Source organism: Boleophthalmus pectinirostris, unplaced genomic scaffold (genome assembly GCF_026225935.1).
Source record: "Boleophthalmus pectinirostris isolate CB_2022bp ecotype Guang Dong unplaced genomic scaffold, ASM2622593v1 HiC_scaffold_20, whole genome shotgun sequence".
NCBI classification, from domain to species: domain Eukaryota; kingdom Metazoa; phylum Chordata; class Actinopteri; order Gobiiformes; family Gobiidae; genus Boleophthalmus; species Boleophthalmus pectinirostris.
In genome coordinates this window covers 24162159-24180527 of record NW_026571153.1, presented here as the reverse complement: position 1 = coordinate 24180527, position 18369 = coordinate 24162159, and the positions used below count along the sequence as shown (strand labels likewise).

The 18369-nt window shown below is 36.2% G+C and overlaps 1 protein-coding gene across 4 annotated transcripts in view; it reads right to left on the bottom strand.

Annotated features, from left to right (window-relative positions):
- Positions 1–18369, bottom strand: part of clcn5b (chloride channel, voltage-sensitive 5b) — a 33926-nt gene that overhangs the window by 14470 nt on the left and 1087 nt on the right. For 3 of the 4 annotated variants that reach the window (XM_020922726.2, XM_020922727.2, XM_020922725.2), the window contains exons 3-10: positions 7471–7655; positions 6558–6657; positions 5357–5544; positions 3907–4029; positions 2799–3005; positions 2420–2500; positions 1097–1331; positions 435–610 (exon numbers count right to left, since the gene is read on the bottom strand). In XM_020922726.2, the coding sequence (XP_020778385.1) occupies positions 435–610; positions 1097–1331; positions 2420–2500; positions 2799–3005; positions 3907–4029; positions 5357–5544; positions 6558–6657; positions 7471–7655 (1295 nt within the window). Of the gene's footprint in view, positions 1–434; positions 611–1096; positions 1332–2419; positions 2501–2798; positions 3006–3906; positions 4030–5356; positions 5545–6557; positions 6658–7470; positions 7656–10498; positions 10610–18369 lie in introns of those variants that run through there. The other variant, XM_055156126.1, reaches the window with a different exon arrangement.

The following is an 18369-nucleotide window of genomic DNA, read 5'->3' as shown; positions in this document are numbered from 1 at the left end:
ATATTTTACAAAATCAACATTTAGAAGTTTTGGCCAAAGTTAGCAGATGTGACTCACAAGAAAAACAAGCATTCATTGTCCTGTTTAGGTTTGATTTTCAACAAAAAAGGTGAGATTGACTAACTGAAAAACGCTGGCTAATGCTGTAGTTCCAAATAAGTCAGTTTCTTTCTGGTCAGATTGTGTTAAAATAAAGTTCAGATTAAAATCTAACAAGCCTCAGACAGAGCTGTGCTTACAGTTAGCATCAAACCCTAAAGGGATGAAATCAGCTGCAAAGTATCAATAGCCAAAGGAACAACATTTCAATGAAAACAAGCAGGAAAAGGCCTTTGTGGAGCCTTGTGGGGATGCAAGCCCACTCACAGAAAGGAGGCATTGTTTGCATTGTTTCAGGGCAATAAAACATGGCATACTGTGGCTTTAAGTCTGACCTGCTTGTATCCGCAGAGCTGTGAGGAGTCCAGCAGTGAACAGTCATTGAACAGCTCAGAGATCAGCTCAGCTCCACTCATTCTGGTGTAACTGTTCGGAAACGCGATGACAGCTGTAATCGCCGTGACGACAAGCACCTCCAGCACAGGGTAATGTCCCAGACGAGTGGTTTTACCTGAAAACGGGAAAAGACAGAGCTCCAATATAAATGTTTGTAACAATATCTGGCTTAAAAAGCATCACTACAATCCACACTGAGCCTGGAAGCTCATTATCCACCATTAATCATAATTATCAAGATTATTTGGTTCAGTAATTGTTATTGTTCACAATATGACAATATCACAATATGAGATAGGTTTATTGCTGCACTTTCACATTCTGGGGAAACCAATAACAAACCATAGTGGAGCAAGTGAGGGACCTTCTAAAAGTTACATAATGCATCTTAAATGTGGATTTTATAAAGAACGTACACCTGCAACTTCTTTATAAATCGTTGCCATCATTTTTAAAAAAGGTTCTACAGTCACAGCTGATTCATGATTGGTGCAGGTGCTGGGTTTAGGGAGTGACCATACAGACCAGAGAGACACATTTTAGCAGTTATAACATTTTAAATCAAAATCTTTCACACAGTTGAACTGTGTTTTATACTCACGTCTTCTGCACCACGCAATATTGGCTCGGATGAACAGCGCCCCCCACAGGCCTCCAAAGATCCCGAGCAGAATAAAAGGCGCCAACTCAACCAGATGCCACGGAGCATGAAACTCGACATAAAACAGCACCAAGCGGCTGTTTCCAAAGGGGTTTATGGAGCGCAGTGTGAAGGCGGCCACTAGGGCGGCAAAAAAGGACCTCCATAAGGTCTTCAAGGGGAAGTAATAACTCACCTAAAAACACAAAACAGAGTATGTGTGAGTTAAAGAGGGATATACAACTTCGATGCTAACACATAACATTTAGATCACCATGTTACCTGTTATTGTTTCAAAAATACTATATTTTGCCTAAAACAACGTATGCTGAGTCATGCCCCTTCAGAGCATGTGCATCCTTCTAATGAAACTACTGTACATTGCATCAGGTTTGTAAAGTTGTTGTGTAGAGTTTAGTATCATGTTTTTGTACATTTTAATTAATTTTAATCTTTGCTTAAAGCAAATTAGGGTCTTTTGTTAATTTATATTTGAAGAAATTATTTTAATATTGTCTGTATGTCAAATTAGAATCCTTTACTTTTAACTATTAATAATGGTGGCACAGTGGCTGAGTGGCTAGCACTCATGCCTCACAGCAAAAAGGTTCCGGGTTCGATCCCTGGGGCCCGGGCCTTTCTGTGTGGAGTTTGCATGTTTCTCCCTGTGTCTAGATGGGTTTCCTCTGGGTGCTCCGGTTTCCCCCATCAACCCAAAACATGCTACAGGTCTCCAGGAAGAACAGTTGATAGTCAAGGCCAGTTAAATACCATCAATCTATGAACCTGCCCAGGGACGACAGGTGGGAATTAGCACCAGTGCTACAACTTGGTACAACGCATCTCTCCTCTTAAGGTTAATGTAAAAATTGTGCACTGTCCCTGTCTCAAATAAATAAATAAATTAATTAATTAAACAAGTTAAGACATATTACTTGTGATAAAAATTATTCATATTATTATTTATAAAAATGTGATTTAGCTATTGACTCATGAGGAGGTAACAGCAACAACATGAGTTCCCTTTTAAGCAAAAGTACATACTCTAAAATATAAGTGAAACAAGTCTTTGACAGTAAATTATAAGATTCTCAGAAAATCTTCGCTCATATTTCTTATAGTTTATGTTTGATAGAGCCCCTTTGAGAGTTAGAGGAGACAGGCTGAGCTCATGTTCCAACTGTAGATCACAAAACTTCAGATTTATGAGACTGACTTAACTCATGGAAAACACAGAAATTTATAACATTTTAGGAAGTTAATGTAATTTTTATTTTTTTTTACCTCCTCCAAACTGAAAAGAACTCCTCCAATTGGTGCTCCAAACGCTACAGACACTCCCACCGCTGCTGCCGCTGATAGAACCTAAAAATAAAGAAAATACTGTTTAAAATTTACAGCTGATTTTATTAAAGTCACACTGTGTAACGATTATGGTGAAGGATTTGCTTTGTCTCCATGGAGATGTTTTTGCTTTACCTGGAATGTTCCACAGTATGACATTTGACTTGCTTTTACCCAATTATGTGTCTTATTGCCAAAAACTTTCCTTTCAGAACATGTTTGCAAAGGTCTAAACTAAAGGGTTAGCAGCTTTTACACAGAATAAGGCCCATGGAGACACAGGGAGGGCATCTGACACACAGAGACATGTAGCTCTCACCTCTCTGCGTTTGGCTTCGTTCTTCCTGTACTTGGTAAACAGGTGGCAGAGGATGTTGGCGCAGCAGCAGGCCACGTGCACTAGGGGGCCCTCTTTCCCCAGACTGAGGCCAGAGGACACGGCCAGGACAAGGGTGATGGTTTTGGTGATGAGAGTCCATTTCCCCAGATACCCCCGAATAATGAATCCACTCAGGATCGTCTTTATCTGAAACAGGAAATATAATTTGACACAAGAAAATATGCAATGTGTAAGGTGCAACAGTTTTTAATATTTTTTAATCTGGAGTTGGTGTTACTATTAGGTCTTTTTTTTTTTCATTAAGAAGAAATATTGTAAAAACATCACATGATTCTTCTTTATCCAAATGCAACAGTCCAGCCCCCATATATTTTCTCATAGACTACAGAAGAATATTGAGAGACTGAAGGTCTAATAGGGGCTAATCAGCTATGTGGCTTTTTTGTTCTTCTTTAAGCAGTAATAAATACATGCATAACAAATCCTGTAATCCTATTTTGTGTTTTATTAATTACTAAAGCAGTATTCTGATTGGTTTAAGTAAAGGAATACATAACAAACTACACATTTTAAACGACACATCACAGGTATTCTGTAATTAAATATATTTTCAAAGTATTTCTCCCATCAGTGTCTGTTTTTTCTGTTCTGGACTGTTCTCAAGTAAGAGTAACGTTACTTCAAAATAATATTACTCAAACAGAAGTACAAAGTAGTGGTCCAAGAAGAGTAAAAAAGTATATGGGAAAACTTACTCAAGTAAGAGCAACTGATTTATAATTTAATGCAATCTGAAGGGAAAAAAAAATTGTATTTCCAAAGCAGTGCAAGAAACACAAATGTTCAAATCATTTCATATTGTCACATAAAGCTTTTGTCACTTGTAGACTTACTCACAGTGGGAAGAGGAACCACAACTTTTACTCAAGTAAGGATACTGTTATTTTTTTTTTTTTAAATGACTCAAGTAGGAGTAAAAATATGCTGCTAAAACATACTCTGAAAAGTACAATTTCTTTAAAAGGTTACTAAAGTAAATGTAAATGAGTGCTTATATAATAGTTTCAGTGTGATTCAGTTGTTTTACCTCTGGGATTCCAGAGCCGCAGGCATAAGGAGCAAATGCACGAACCAGAGTTACCGCCAAAAATGAGAAGATCAGGGCCCAGAACAGGTACATGAGGTAATTCACTATGTATGCAAACGCCCCCTAGAGGAAGAGAAGAGAACCGATACATGCGGTATTGAGTTCATTGCATGCATTGTTTTTTGAAAGAAACCTCCAAACTTATGATCCACAAATGCTGAACCTTATCATTATTTGTTTGGGATTGGCTCCACAAACTTGTTGTATTAATCTTATGGTAGTCTTTTCAACTGTCAACAACAATCACGTCTTTGGGGCTGAATAATGGCACCACTTTCTGAAGCTACTGTGAATAAATTATTTCACTTTTGTTCATTTACACTAACAGAGAGGAGGCAGAACTTTGTGTTAGTTTTTTGTTTCATGTGGAGAGGCCCAGTAATTACCGAGATATGAACCGTAACCCACGTCAACAAATCTGCAATTTGACAAATAAAAAATTACAAATTTTTGACTGTTACACTTTAAGTTTAAACATATAGGGGTCATCAAAGCATCAGAAACAGAAATATACTGAAGCAATGAGTTAAAATATTGCTACAAGCTATGTGTGATGCAATGTCTAGAAATGAACAGTAGATGGAGCTACGGTATTCTAATATGAGTGGATAATTTTATTAAGACTCCTCACAATAAAATAAAAAAAGTTAGAAGTTAGAAAACTGTTATTTTTAGTGATTAAGATGATTGAGCATTAGAGGCTGTTTAATATTACTGAAAGAGGGATGCAAAAAAATATATAAAAAAATGCAAAATCGACTTGGAGCTTCCCTTATCAAAAACTTGCCTGAAGTGGTTTTATGTCATCCATGCATGTTCGAGTAATCATGTGACCTCAATTAAAAGTAACACAATAATCTAAATATGTTATGTGGAAACAATTAATACCCAATTTCTGACAAACATTGTGATTCCGTTTACATTTGTGATTAAAGTTTTAAGATTAATTCGAAGTTCACATTTTAAACATGGCCATAAGAACAGAATTTTTCTCTGACAGAAAACACTCGTTTCCACCTTGTGATGTCATGTGGTAATACAAGACGTGCTCTACTATGTTTTTAAACTCCATACATCTTCACTTGAATCCTTTGGATCATTTGGAACAAAAGGTAAAAGGAGCTGTTAACTTGAAAATTACCGCTTCATGACATAACAAGGTGGAAGAAAGCATTCTGAGCTTTTGAGATATAGACATAAAATACTAATAAAGGGTTACTCAAACGTGTGTGAATGAAACAAAACACCACTCAAGTCAATTCTGTGCAATGTAGGACGTTTAATAATTTACCAACTTTGTGGCAAATGCGTAATTGTTGTAAAAAATAATGCTAATGTGTAATTGGTAAAACAGTGTAATAAACAAGTATAAAAATCACTGTGGCGGTACCTCAGTCTGTCCGGTGATGAGCTGTGACCAGGTCTGCCACTGGGGGCAGCGGTCTCTCTCCTGAAATGTGGTCTCATTGGATGTCCAGCAGCAGTGCTCGTGATTGAACCAGAACCCAACCAAACACACGCCCTCTTTAAGGTCTGTGAGCCAGTGAGCTGCGATGTCTATGCCACCTGCCAACGCACCTGTAGGGAGAGACATGTAAGGGGAGGGGTGTTAATTTTATGATCATTTAAAAGGTGCACTGTGTAACTTTTTTGTTGAGGTCCGTTAAATATATTCCAGTTGTTGTTAATTAGTTAGTTGTTATTATTGTTGTTGTTGAGTATTGATTGTTTACAGCTGATTATCAAATTTCCTAGGGCATGTGATGCTAACTGTACGTACTACTCTTGGGAAACTTTAATCTGAACTTTATTTTAACATTATCTGACCAGAAAGAGCTGGTTTAGCTGGAACAGGTGAGCTGATTTGTGCTGTTAAACAAGTGTCTCACACATCACTGCAGGGATCTTTTTATGGTGGACGGTACTTCAGAACAGGGTTACAGCTCCACCATTTTTACAACATTTCAGCATTTCAACATTTCAACATGTAATCACATTAGAAAAAGGTTACAGAGAGAAAAGACTATTTAGCAGAATATAGACTCCATAAAATGCTATGTCATCAGAATGATCTCTGGAAGCAAGGCAAAATAGAAGTAGGGAAGTAGACCATAGTACAATTAATAATTCACATAGGAATTAAGTGTTACAAAGGTTATCTGTGACAAAAATAAGGTACAATATTAACATATTGACATTTGTTGCTAACCTGTTGCAAACTCAAGAAAGAATGTGTCTGCTTTGTCTGTTATTAATGTTCATATTTTGATTTACGAACAAAACAGCAAAATAAAAACCCCAGCATCATGTAGAGTGGGTTAATACGAACATTTTAAGACCAAAATGACAAGTCTGACAGCAGCAGTTACAGAGAGATGGTTGATAGCTTTTCAAAAGTAAGTGAATTGGAGCCAAAGTTTGTAAGTTGTAAGATAGCAAGTTAGGTATGCCGATTTATACAGCATATGATTACAATAGAAACAAAATGAATTTTACTTGCCCCTATCTGTATTAAATAACATTTGCCTATGGAACGTTGTTCTATCATCTGAAACCCAGCAGTGGGAGTAAAATTGTACTGTATTGTGTACCTGCCATGAGCCCGACCAGCAGCATGAGGAGCCATCCTGAAAACGCATCACTCACACTCCTGAGCAGAGCCACAGTGGACTGACGGCTCTTCTTTGTGATCTGGAACACAAATAAATATCATTGAGCTAAGTAATTATTAAAGGTCCTATGTTTAACTAAATTGACTCTTATGAGCTTTAAGCCATGTTAAAAAGTCATTACACTTCACAAACAAAACTGGAGTTGTGTTTTGTTTCATTCACACATGTTTGAGTAACAGTTTATTATTAATCTGTCTACATTTCTAAAGCTCAAAATGCTCTGTTCAGTTTAGTTCAGTAGAGATTGGCAATTTCAGGGCTAAAAACATCCAAATGACTCTAGAACAGGGGTATAGAGTTTAAAAACACAGTGGAGCACTTCCTGTATTGCCACATGACATCACAAGGTGGATCAAAGTGTTTTCTGTTTGAGAGAAGAACTCATCCTACATATGCAGGGTTTATGTGTTAAACATGTGTGAATGAAACAAAACACAACTCTGAGTAGTATGTTTGTGATGGGAAAACATTATAACATGGATCAGAAAATAGCATAATATGGACCCTTTAATATTTAAGACAAATTTCTACTAGAAAAAAGTTATGTGGAGCAACTTTAACTTTTCAGGCGTCGCCAGCACACAATTTTCATTTAGTGTTTATCACAAGTCAAACAAATGAGGTCTAACAGAAAAGTCAAATTCATCATGCAAAATCAGTATCTGTGCATCAGAAAAAGGTCCTCTATTAATACTTTGCAGTGGCATCGCGCTGGGGGTGTTCTGCCTGTATGTCTAGGACGGAATGTTCACGTTACCATGGTGACACAATGCACAAACATGTCAGCTGCAAAGTACAGTACTAGTAATGATTGTGACAGGCCTGCTCTCACCTCTCTGTGTCTGTCTCGGTCTCTGCTCTTCTCTCTGACCCAGTCTATGGTGTTGAAGTCCTCGTAGGTCCCCACCCCAGGCAGAGGGTCCTCCAGGGGGTCCACAAGTTTGGGCCCTGTCCCGTTCTTCATCCCTCCCCCTCCTCTGCTGGTGCTGCAGCTGCCAAAGTAGTCCTCCAACCCTCCTGGAACAAAGAGCGAAAAAGAGGGAGAGAAGGGGCATAAGTACAGGCATGAGGTAGAGACGCACAAGTCTGCTCTGAGCAAACAGGTTCCACTGGTTTGAACTCTGCTGGAATGAAAAACAAAAGCTGTGTTCACAATAGTCCTGGTTTAGTGCTGGTTTAGTGCTTGTTCAGTGCTGGTTCAGTGCTGGTTCAGTGCTGGTTTAATTCCTGGTTTAGTTCCTGGTTTAGTCCCTGGTTCACTGCAAATTTCTCTGATCTGGCCAAGATTTAAAAACTTATATCACTTTATGCATCATGTTTTCAAATGTATTATCTACTTACTAGTTCTGAGATGGCTTAATTCTATTCTAGAGGTCATTTATTTTAAGATCATTTGTCAAGTAAAATTATCTTGCTGCATGGACAGATAATTTCACTACTTTTAAATCATTTTCTGATTTAAGTGTTTATATCTTAAATTTTGGTCAAGCTTTTTTGGAGTGTTCTGTCCTGGTTCAGTCCTGGTTCAGTTCCTGTTTCAGATCCTGGTTTGTTCTGGTTTAGTTCCTGGTTTAGTCCTTGTTTAGTTCCTTGTTTAGTTCCTTGCTCAGTCCTGGCCTGAAATACATGAGATTCTTAGATTAGTTTAAAGATCAAAATGCGACATGTGAGATGAGCCTTGATTTAAAAACTGAAATCACAAATATAATTACAAATCGAGTCTCAAAAATCACAATCACTAGTTCCAGCAACCCTTTAGTAGGGATTACATGGATTAAATACCTCACTGTGTTCTTAATGGGAGCTCTTAAAATAAACCAGATTAACAGGTTTGGTAAATGACTGAACTATTAGATAACGGAGGCAGGTTTGAGTCAGTTGATCCTAGGTTAAAGCCACACTCTGGATTATTTTACACCTGGTTCATTGCTCGTACTCCATTTAAATTTAAATTTACACGAAAATACCAATGTCCTGAAGCACAAAAGACTTTTGTTTGAGCTGTGAGGGCAGTGTATCAAAGACTGCACAAAAGTATTATTTACCAAATTTGAGGCTCGAGCCCTGGTTCAGTCCCTGGATCAAGTCCCTGGTTTAGTCCTGGTTTAGTCCTAGTTTAGACCCAGGTTCAGTCCCTGGTTTAGTTCCTGGTTTAGTCCCTGGTTTAGTGCTGGGTCACTACATAAATCAGAAATATGAAGCAGATTTGGAGTAAAAATATTACAACTTAATTTGCTACCATTTGACAAACTTAATTTTTAGCACTTTTTAAATTTAAAAAAAAAGAAAAGAAAAGAAATGCCCCGTTTTTACGACTATAACTGGTTTAAACTCAATGTCTGCATTTTATTTTGAAAGGGCTTTCTTCATAAACACCACTGGTTGAACTTTAAACCCTTTTCTCAGAGTCACAACACTGTAAAAACACTATGAGAACTACAACACTTTCCAAAAACTAAAATCAAATTAGGAAAAAACAAAGATAAGAAATCCAATGCAGTGATATGTTAAGAAGAAAATCACTTTGTTATTATTAGAAACAAAACCTACATTAGCATTGACAGCTAGCATAACGTTACATAGCCTGTATTTATTGACCCAACTACGAAAATGAATCAACTTTAACAGCTAAAATGCCTCGAATTATAAAATCTTAAAGGACATAAGCCACACATTTTTGTCGAGTCAGGGTTGTAAACTAACTTAATCATTAAACAGTGCAAAAATGTGATTAGCTCAACAAGTTCAGTTAAGGCTAAACATATAATATGGACTTGAGGTTAAATATTGCTGGAAATACAATGTGATAATCTTATGTAAACATATTGTAGTATTATGTATTGCTTATATTTTTTCATGTCTCAAATTCACTGCGTAACAACTGGAGTTACTATCGACAAAAAAAAAAAAAAAAAAACACTACTTAAAGGTGGACTGTGTAACCTTTTTGCTTGTTTCCATGAGGATGGTATTAATCTTATCAACCTTCCATACATTCAGTTATGGCTGTGTTGATTGCTCTATGAACATGCTCACCGGTATCTTGGTCTGTGGGCATGTCCTGCTTGTTTCTTTGTTTCAAGACATGCAATTTACAGTTTAAAAGACAGAACTTAATAAACAGCCTGTCAATTGTGACCAACTTTTAACAAGGCAATGCCAGCTTTGATAACTTCAACTAAATGACGCCAAATTATCTAAACCACTAACTACTAGTATCTTTAAAGCAAATGAATGAATGACAAAACAAAGTAGTACTAGTAGCAGTTGTTGTAGTAGTAATAATAGTTATAGTAGTAGTAGTAGCTGGAGTAGCAGTAGCAGTAGTAATAGTAAAAGTCCCATTATTAATAGTAGGAGGAATAGCAGTAGCAGTAGTCATAGCAGTAGCAGTTGCAGTTGTAGCAATAGCAGTAGTAGTAGTAGTAGCAGTAGTAGCAGTATTTATAGTAGGAACCCTAGCAGTAGTGGCAGTAGTAATAGTAGCAGTAGTAGTAGTAGCTGGAGTAGCAGTAGCAGTAGCAGTAGCAATGGGAATAGTAGAAGCCCTATTATTAATAGTAGGAGCAACAGCAGTAGCAGTTGTAGCAGTAGTCATAGTAGTAACAGTTTCTAAGACCACATTCTTAAGATAACAGATAACACATTTTAGTTGTGCAAAAGATTGTCCACATTGGAAAGAATTTAAAATCACAAAATACTATAAAAACAACTCACTGAACCTTTGACTTATCAGTACTGGAAACAATTATCTGTGTAGTAGTAAAATTCCCCAAAACTGTCAAATTTCAATTCAGAAAAACAGACCTTGAAAATATCTGAAGAAAAAGTAAAAATGTTCCAAATTGTCAAAAACTCACCATCTTCAATTAATTCCTCTTCGTCTATCTGTTTAGTCCAAAATTCCCAGCCCATTTTGGTCAGATTTTCATTCAAACATGTTTTTGTCTGTGGTGTTATGGACCAAAATGAACCCCTTCCCCTCTGTGACCCAACGTGGGAGGGGCCTTTCCATGAAACCGCCCTCTGATTGGTCACAGAGTGAGGCCTGATAGGCTGGAGGGAAAGTGGACAGAGGAAGTGCATTGTGGGAGTTGTAGTTATGTCTTGGGACACTCTGGGGTTAGCGTTTGCGCAAATATGATATCACTGGATGTTTATAAGGTCGTTCACCCACTCTGCGCTGAGGTAAAAACAAGAAAATCTAAATATTACCAGGAATATGACAGAGATATGGGTCATAAACACAAAGTAAACAGTAAGTTCAGTGGGATTTTTTATAGAAGTTATAAGAAGTTAAAAGTGCTGTGTCTGATTTTTATTAACTTAAAAATGAGAAAAAAAGAACTAGGCCTGGTTTAGTCCTGGGTTAGTCCTGACTGAGCTGTGGTTTAGTCCCCAGTTTAATCTTAGTTTATTTCCTGGTGCCTGGTTCAGTCTTGGTTTAGTTCAGGTTTATTTTCTGGTTTATTCCCTGGTTTGGTCCTGTTTAGTCCCTGGTTCAATCTTAGTTTAGTTCCTGGTTCAGTCTTGTTTTAGTCCCTGGTTTAGTCCCTTGTTTAGTCCTGGTTTTGTTTAGTCCATGGTAAAGAAAAGAGAATCAAAAATATTACCAGGAATACTGAAGTCTGAAGTGAAAAACTAATACAAGAAACACATTTCAGAGCATGTTTGTACAGATCTGTACATCTTGTACAGCTTTTATGCAGAAAAAGATAAGATTTTGTTTGTGGGAAGTAATCATGGAACTTAAAGGGCCCATATTATCTCTGTTATAATGTTTCCTAAACAACATATATGGAGTTGTGTTTTGATTCACTCTTTAGGACTGCTTCTGGATTCTTCTGGACATGTTTAAAATGTGAACTTGGAACAAAATCCTATCATTAAAGGGCCCGCATTACGCTATTCTCTGATGTATTATAATTATATATATATATATTATATTGCTCCCTCAATATTTAAGATGAGTTCTTCCCTCAAACAGAAAACACTCCACCTCATGATGTCATGTGCTAAAAAAAAAAAGAAGTGCCCCACTGTGTTTACCTCCACTCACTAGAATCATTTCAATAACTTCAGCCCTGGGACTGCCAATCTCTACTGAACTAAAAGTAAAAAGGTAGCTTTTAAACATGAAAACTTACACTACATGACAAGGTGGAACAGAGTATTTTGGTCTTTGGAGATGTAGACAGAATCATCATAATAAAGAGTTACTCAAACATGTGAATGAAACAAAGATACTCCGGGTTTGTTTTTGAGGAGGTAACAACACTATAAGATTGGCTTAAAGTTCACAAGAGTCAATTTAGTATAATATAGGACCTTTAAAAATTTGCAGCCTTTACATTTTGCTAATTGCGTGCATTCAAATTGCGATTTCGATTCGACTGTGATTAATCTTGCAGCCCTGTATCAGACCATCCTTCATCCGTCGACACAGGTTTCTCAGTGCGTTGCTGCTCTGACCTCATAGTGACCAAAGTTGCTTCATTCTCACAAAGGTTCATTTGGAAATCAGAGACAAACAGAGAGTGGAATTTGAACCACAAGTTTAATGTAATCTTTCCTAGAGAGCTTTGGTTCATTTTAGGTTAAAGTGTATTTTAGGAGTGCTTCTGGATTCTTCTGGACGTGTTTAAAATGTGAACTTGGAACAAAATCCTATCATTAAAGGGCCCGCATTACATTATCTTCTGATATATTATAATGTTGTTCCCTCATCACAAACATACCTGGAGTTGTGTTTTGTTTCATTTACACGTTTTACACAAAAACTTTTTCTCTCAAACAGAAATCACTCTGTTCCACCTTCTGATGTCATGTGGTAATACAGGAAGTGCTTCACTGTGTTTTTAAAATCCATACACCTTCACTAGACTCATTTGGATAATTTTAGCCCTGGAATTGCCAACCTCTAAACAAAAGGTAAAAGGCAGCTATTAACCTGAAAACTAGCACTTCATGACATCACAAGAGGGAACAGAGCATCTTGAGCTTTGGAGATGTAGACAGATTAATAATAAAAAGACACAACTCCATGTATGTTCTTATAACATGACCTAAGAGTAAATTTTAGGTAATATAGGACCTGTACATGATATAACCTACTTTTTGAACCTGTAAATGAATTCAAAACAAAAACACATGTAGGAGTCTTAAGTTTATGTATTTCTTACAAAACACTGACCTAAATGATGCCCTTTGCTCTTCACTCATGATTTGTGCTGCTTTACTGTTCATAAAAGTCTGGCACAAATCGTCCTGGTCTGGGCTGAACTTTGAACTCCAGAGGTCTTGTCGCCGTGGGAACCGGGCAGGATATGTGACACAGTGAGGTCATGTTATTAATTACATCACATTTGGAAGTTTCGAGGAAATTCAATAATGATTATACTTCCTCGTGAGCAGTGTTTTAATTCGATAAAAACATGGGCAAAAAACGAAAAATAAGAAGCTTTGTTTTTATACTTTGGCTCAGTGTATTTCATCGACAAAAACTTTTGCATTTAATTAAAGGGCCCATATTATGGCATTTTGATCTATATTATAATGTTGTTTCCTCATCACAAACAGACCTGGAATTGTGTTTTGTTTCATTCACACGTTTAACACACATACACTGCAGATTTAGGCTAAGTTCGTTTCTCAAACAGAAAGCACTCTGTTCCACTTTGTGATGTCATGTGGTGATAAGAGAGCTCTACTGTGTTTTTAAACTCCATACACCTTCACTTGAATCATTTGGATTATTTCAGCCCTGGAATTGCCCATCTCTAAACAAAAGGTAAAAAGCAGCCGTTTGCCTGAAAACTACTAATTTATAACGTCACAAGGTGGAACAGAGCATTTTGTGTACATGTGTGAATGAAACAAAACACAACTCCAGGCATGTTTTTGATAGAGATTACAACTTTTTAACCTAACTTAAAGCTCACAAGAGTTTATTTTTGTTTCTTTTTGTATTATAGAATGTTTAAGTTAGACTATTTAATTAAAACATAGTTAACATAATTATATTGAAGATTTAACTCAAAACTGGCCTTTTTTTCCCCCCCTCTTTTTTTTGGTGAACTTTCATTTCCTGGCTGAACACGTGCAGCAGATGTGACATACGTAGAGGTAATTCTATAACTGTTAGATAGCAACCATACTGCTAAACTACACAATAGTAAAGATTTAACTTAAAAAATAAATGAAAGTGCTACTTCCTGTATTTTTGTACTTTTCTTCCCCCACAAACTGAACTCATGATTCCATTCGGACTCTCAAACTAATTGGTGCCAGTTCTGTTTCCTGTGGTTTTCTTTTGAATCACAAAACATGAACCAAGAAAGAATTGCCTTGCTTTGCATTGCTTGTTTCACGGTACACCATTAAACCTATCTATCTCCATGGCAACAAGTAGGTGACTCTACAGTTAACTTAAATGTCAGATCTGTAAAGTGGCGACTCCACTGACAGTAAGAAAGCATGTTTTCAAGAGGTATTTTGAACAAAAGTGAGATATTAGATGCGTTTAATGCCATACTGTGAAACATTCTAAGCAAAGCAATAACATCTCCATGGAGACAAGAAGGTATTTATACTCCAGAAAATTAAAATTATAAATAGGGTTGTCAAAAATGTAGCAAATCAGATACTGTTAACAGAATGGAGCAAAAGATATTGCAGTAAAATGGTGAAATCGTCTTTCTTGCTCTGAACAAAATGTGCATGAAATGTCAATATTCTCACGAAGGACAGTTTGGTCAAGTCAAGTTTTCATGGTGGAAGAATTAAAAGTGAAGATATATCTGCACATTTGCGTTTAATTTTACAACAATTATTTTTGCGGTGGCATCATGCTGGGGTGTTCTACATGTATCTTTATTGGCAGAATGTTCAGTAGTTACTATGGTGACATTGTATTAGCAAACACAGACAAAAAAGTTTTAGGTTTGAAAACACAAAGAAAGGAGCCTGTGCTCAGTCCGAGCATTCATGAATTTACGGGTTGGATTTTCAACAAAAAGGTGAGAGTGACTCACTGAAAAACTGTTGGCTAATGCTAGCTAGCTTGTGACTGTAATTTTATGTTTGAGAGACTTGTTTAACAGCACAAATCAGCTCACCTGTTATCGCTCTACCCAAATCAGCTCTTTCTGGTCAGATTGTGTTATAATAATAATAATAATAATAATAATAATAATAATAATAATAATAATAATAATGATGATGATGATAATTAAGCTCAGATTAAAGTCTAACTTAAGTAAAAAAGCTTCAGACACAGCAGTGCTTCCAGTTAGCATCACACCCCAGGGAGTGTTGATGACACCAGCTGCAAAGTATCAATACTTTTATGAGATACTTCTTGAACCTCTGCCTCGGTAATACTGAGTTATCATTACCAAGAGTTAGTCCCGTAAATGACTGAGTCATTTTGTAAGTCAGGCTCGTAAGACAAGGCATGACTTTGCATGAGTCAGGTTTATACAGTCTGAACCTTTGTTGAGGGGGAATTACAATATTATGGTAGAAATTTCATTAGGGATCTGATATTGGTATATGATATCAATGGCAATAATGAAAAAATCTGGATTGGATATTGGCTTCCAATTATCGGTTCAGCTGATATCCTGGCTGGACATTCTGATGTAATAAGAAAATTAACTAGCTGTGATCAGCCCAAAAAATCTCAAAATGTTTGAATTTTTATGAATACAAAGTTGTTCTGTAGTTACATGAGGGATAAATAATAGCTACATAAAACATTTGGATCAATTTTAAAATTGAAAAAATTAAGTAAATTCTATTTTCAGTCTCTGCACTGGTATTGCTGATTAAAGCTATAGTATCAAAATCAGTATCAGAACTGGAAAAGATGAATTACTGCATCCCTAAATTTAATACTCACATTTCTAAAATTCAAGTCTTTTATGTTTGTTTAAACTTGGATGTTATTCCAACACTGAAGTATCTCAAACAAACCAGTTTCTCAGCAACAAGTTCAGCAGTGACTCAGCCCAGAGTCAACAGACAAATTTAACACAGCCCAAGGAAACAGAAGTCAAACTACAACTAAAAGTGCTGAGGGCAGGGCAAATAATTACATTTTAATCGAGGCTCAATCATTTCTTATGGTCAATGATCAGCTTGGGTCTTTTTAATGGAGAGGTCTATAGCCAATCTTCTGTCAGTAAAAACATTTAGTTTGGAGCAGACAAGACATTGGTGAAAGAAATTTGACTATTTGTAGGCCCATAATTACTATACTAACTTATGGTTCCATATATGAAAGCTGGAACTATATATTTTGGGGTTCAGTATTGATCACGTGTATAATTTCTTTGCAAAAATGGTGAGATTTGGGGTATGTTATTTTGTTTTTGTTGTAATAATAATAGATCTGAGCTGCAGAAAGTTGAATAATTGACTTTTATGGCAAATTATAGGTGCATTCTGTTATATATTTGTTGCAGCTCCAGCCTCTTAATAATACGTTCACAAAAGGTTTACTGGGATTATCCTGCTTTATTGTTACTGAGTCAGTTGGATAAAGTAGTTTCAATATTCACACACTCTCACAGAATATCTCTCTGGAGAAAGACATCTCAAATTTTGTTGTTGTGACATCCTTAATTATTTGAGTTATATTACACTAATTTGAGTTTACATAACTCGTATAATAATAAGCCATATTTACTTTCCAAAGATAAAGTCACATCAAATGAAAATTGTGACTGAAAAGTCTGAATTTGGGCAAAATATCTAACAAATATTTCTGACAAACAGTGTGATTGCGAAATGAAAGCTGTTGCATGCTATATACACATTTAAAAAAAGGTAAAGAAGCAATACTCCTCCCACAATATTGTAAATAAATGATGTGTGGTGGCATTATGTAGTGTCTTGCTCAAAGGCACAACAGCAGTGAGCACCGGCCAGCTCCTGGGTCAATGAACAACAATTAACTAATGTTATTATTAGGAAACAGAAGTACAGTGATGTCACTTGTTACCAGGCAGACAACACAAAAAAATTATACAGAGCTGCCTCTGTGTGCTGAAAGACTCGCTTGAGCTGAGCTGTTATCTAGGGCTGTAGTTGACAAAAAATCTTGGTCGAAAACTATTATATATCTGTATGTATCTGACCCAAACCCAAATTATTTTTGCAAAAACAGTACCAGGAAACAATGTATTTATATAAAGAGAGATTAAACTTATGAATGATGAGGTTAAAGGACCCACATGATGCTGTTTTCTGATCGATTTTATATTGTTTTTTCCTCATCAAAAACATACCTGGAGTTGTGTTTTGTTTTATTCATTCATTTATTTTTAACACACATAAATCCTGCTGAGTTCTTCTCTCAAATTGAAAACACCCTGTTCCACATTATGATGTTGTTTGGTATTGCAGGGAGTGTTGCACTGTGTTTTTAAACTCCATACACCTTCACTGGAATCATTTGGATAATTTCAGGCCTAGAATTGCTCATTTCCACTATCTAAAGCTATAAAGATAGCTGTTAAATTTACATCACAAAGGGTAACAGAGCATTTTGAGCTTTGGAGATATAGGCGGACTAATTTAACCAGGATTAATCAGACTTGTGTGAATGAAGCAAAACACAACTCTGGGTATGTTGTTGATGAGGTAACAGTATTATAACCTGTCTTAAATCTCACAGGAATGCATTTTGTGTAATATAGGACCTTTAATCTTTTTACATATGAATACCATAAACACAAAATCCTAAGATAACTCACTCACTAACTTCTCCTTTTATGCTTTTGTCTTATATAGATTCTTAGAATCTAAATAAAATTATTAGTCAAAATAAAATGGTGTCAATGAGTAACTTAAAGCAGAGATAAGTGATTACACATCTGACCCTGACTAAGTCAAACCATGTGACCAAAGCTGTTACTGAAAACACAAAGTTCAAATCTACTCTCTTTAACTGGTTCGTACAAACAAGAGACAGTAGTTACTCACAAAAATACTAATACTTTTTAAATGCTATAAGTCATCCATTCTTAGAGGTTTAAATTAATTTGCATATAAAAAAGCCAAAAGTCCAGACATTTCAAACTAAAAAGTTTTAAAGATTTATGCTAAAAAAAAAGCACCAAAGAGTCACCATGAACCAAAATTACAATTCCATACTCCTCTAACTCACTTGTAATTCAAATTGTATTGGATAAAGACATTGCAATAAGCAGCAACAAGAAGGCTCAGTGTTTCTCATAGTCTAAAAATGGTGATACAAATTATACTTTATGCTTCTAGTATTGTCAAAACCATACAGAAATAACTATAAATTATTTATTTGTGCATTTTTAGTCTAAAAACTTTACTAAATAATATTATTCAAATATAGATTGCTTATGCCACCATAAAACGCTTATGCTTATAGAAAAGACCCAAACTACTCTTAAGAGGTAGTAGACTATATTTAGTAAATTGACATGCTGATAGTAGTAGTAGCTGTAATAGCAGCAGTAGTAACAGAAGTGGCAATAGTAGTAGAAGCAGCAGCAGTGTTGTCATGATAGGGGAAACCAAAGTATCCAAAGGAAACCTACACAGGCATAGGCAGAACATGCAAACTCCACACAAAAGGCCCTATGCTGCCCTTAAGTCAAACCCAGGACCTTCTTGCTGTGAGGCAATAGTGCTAATCACTGTGCCACCATCCTGCCCCACAGAAGTAGGACAGTAAAAAACTTCAAAATAC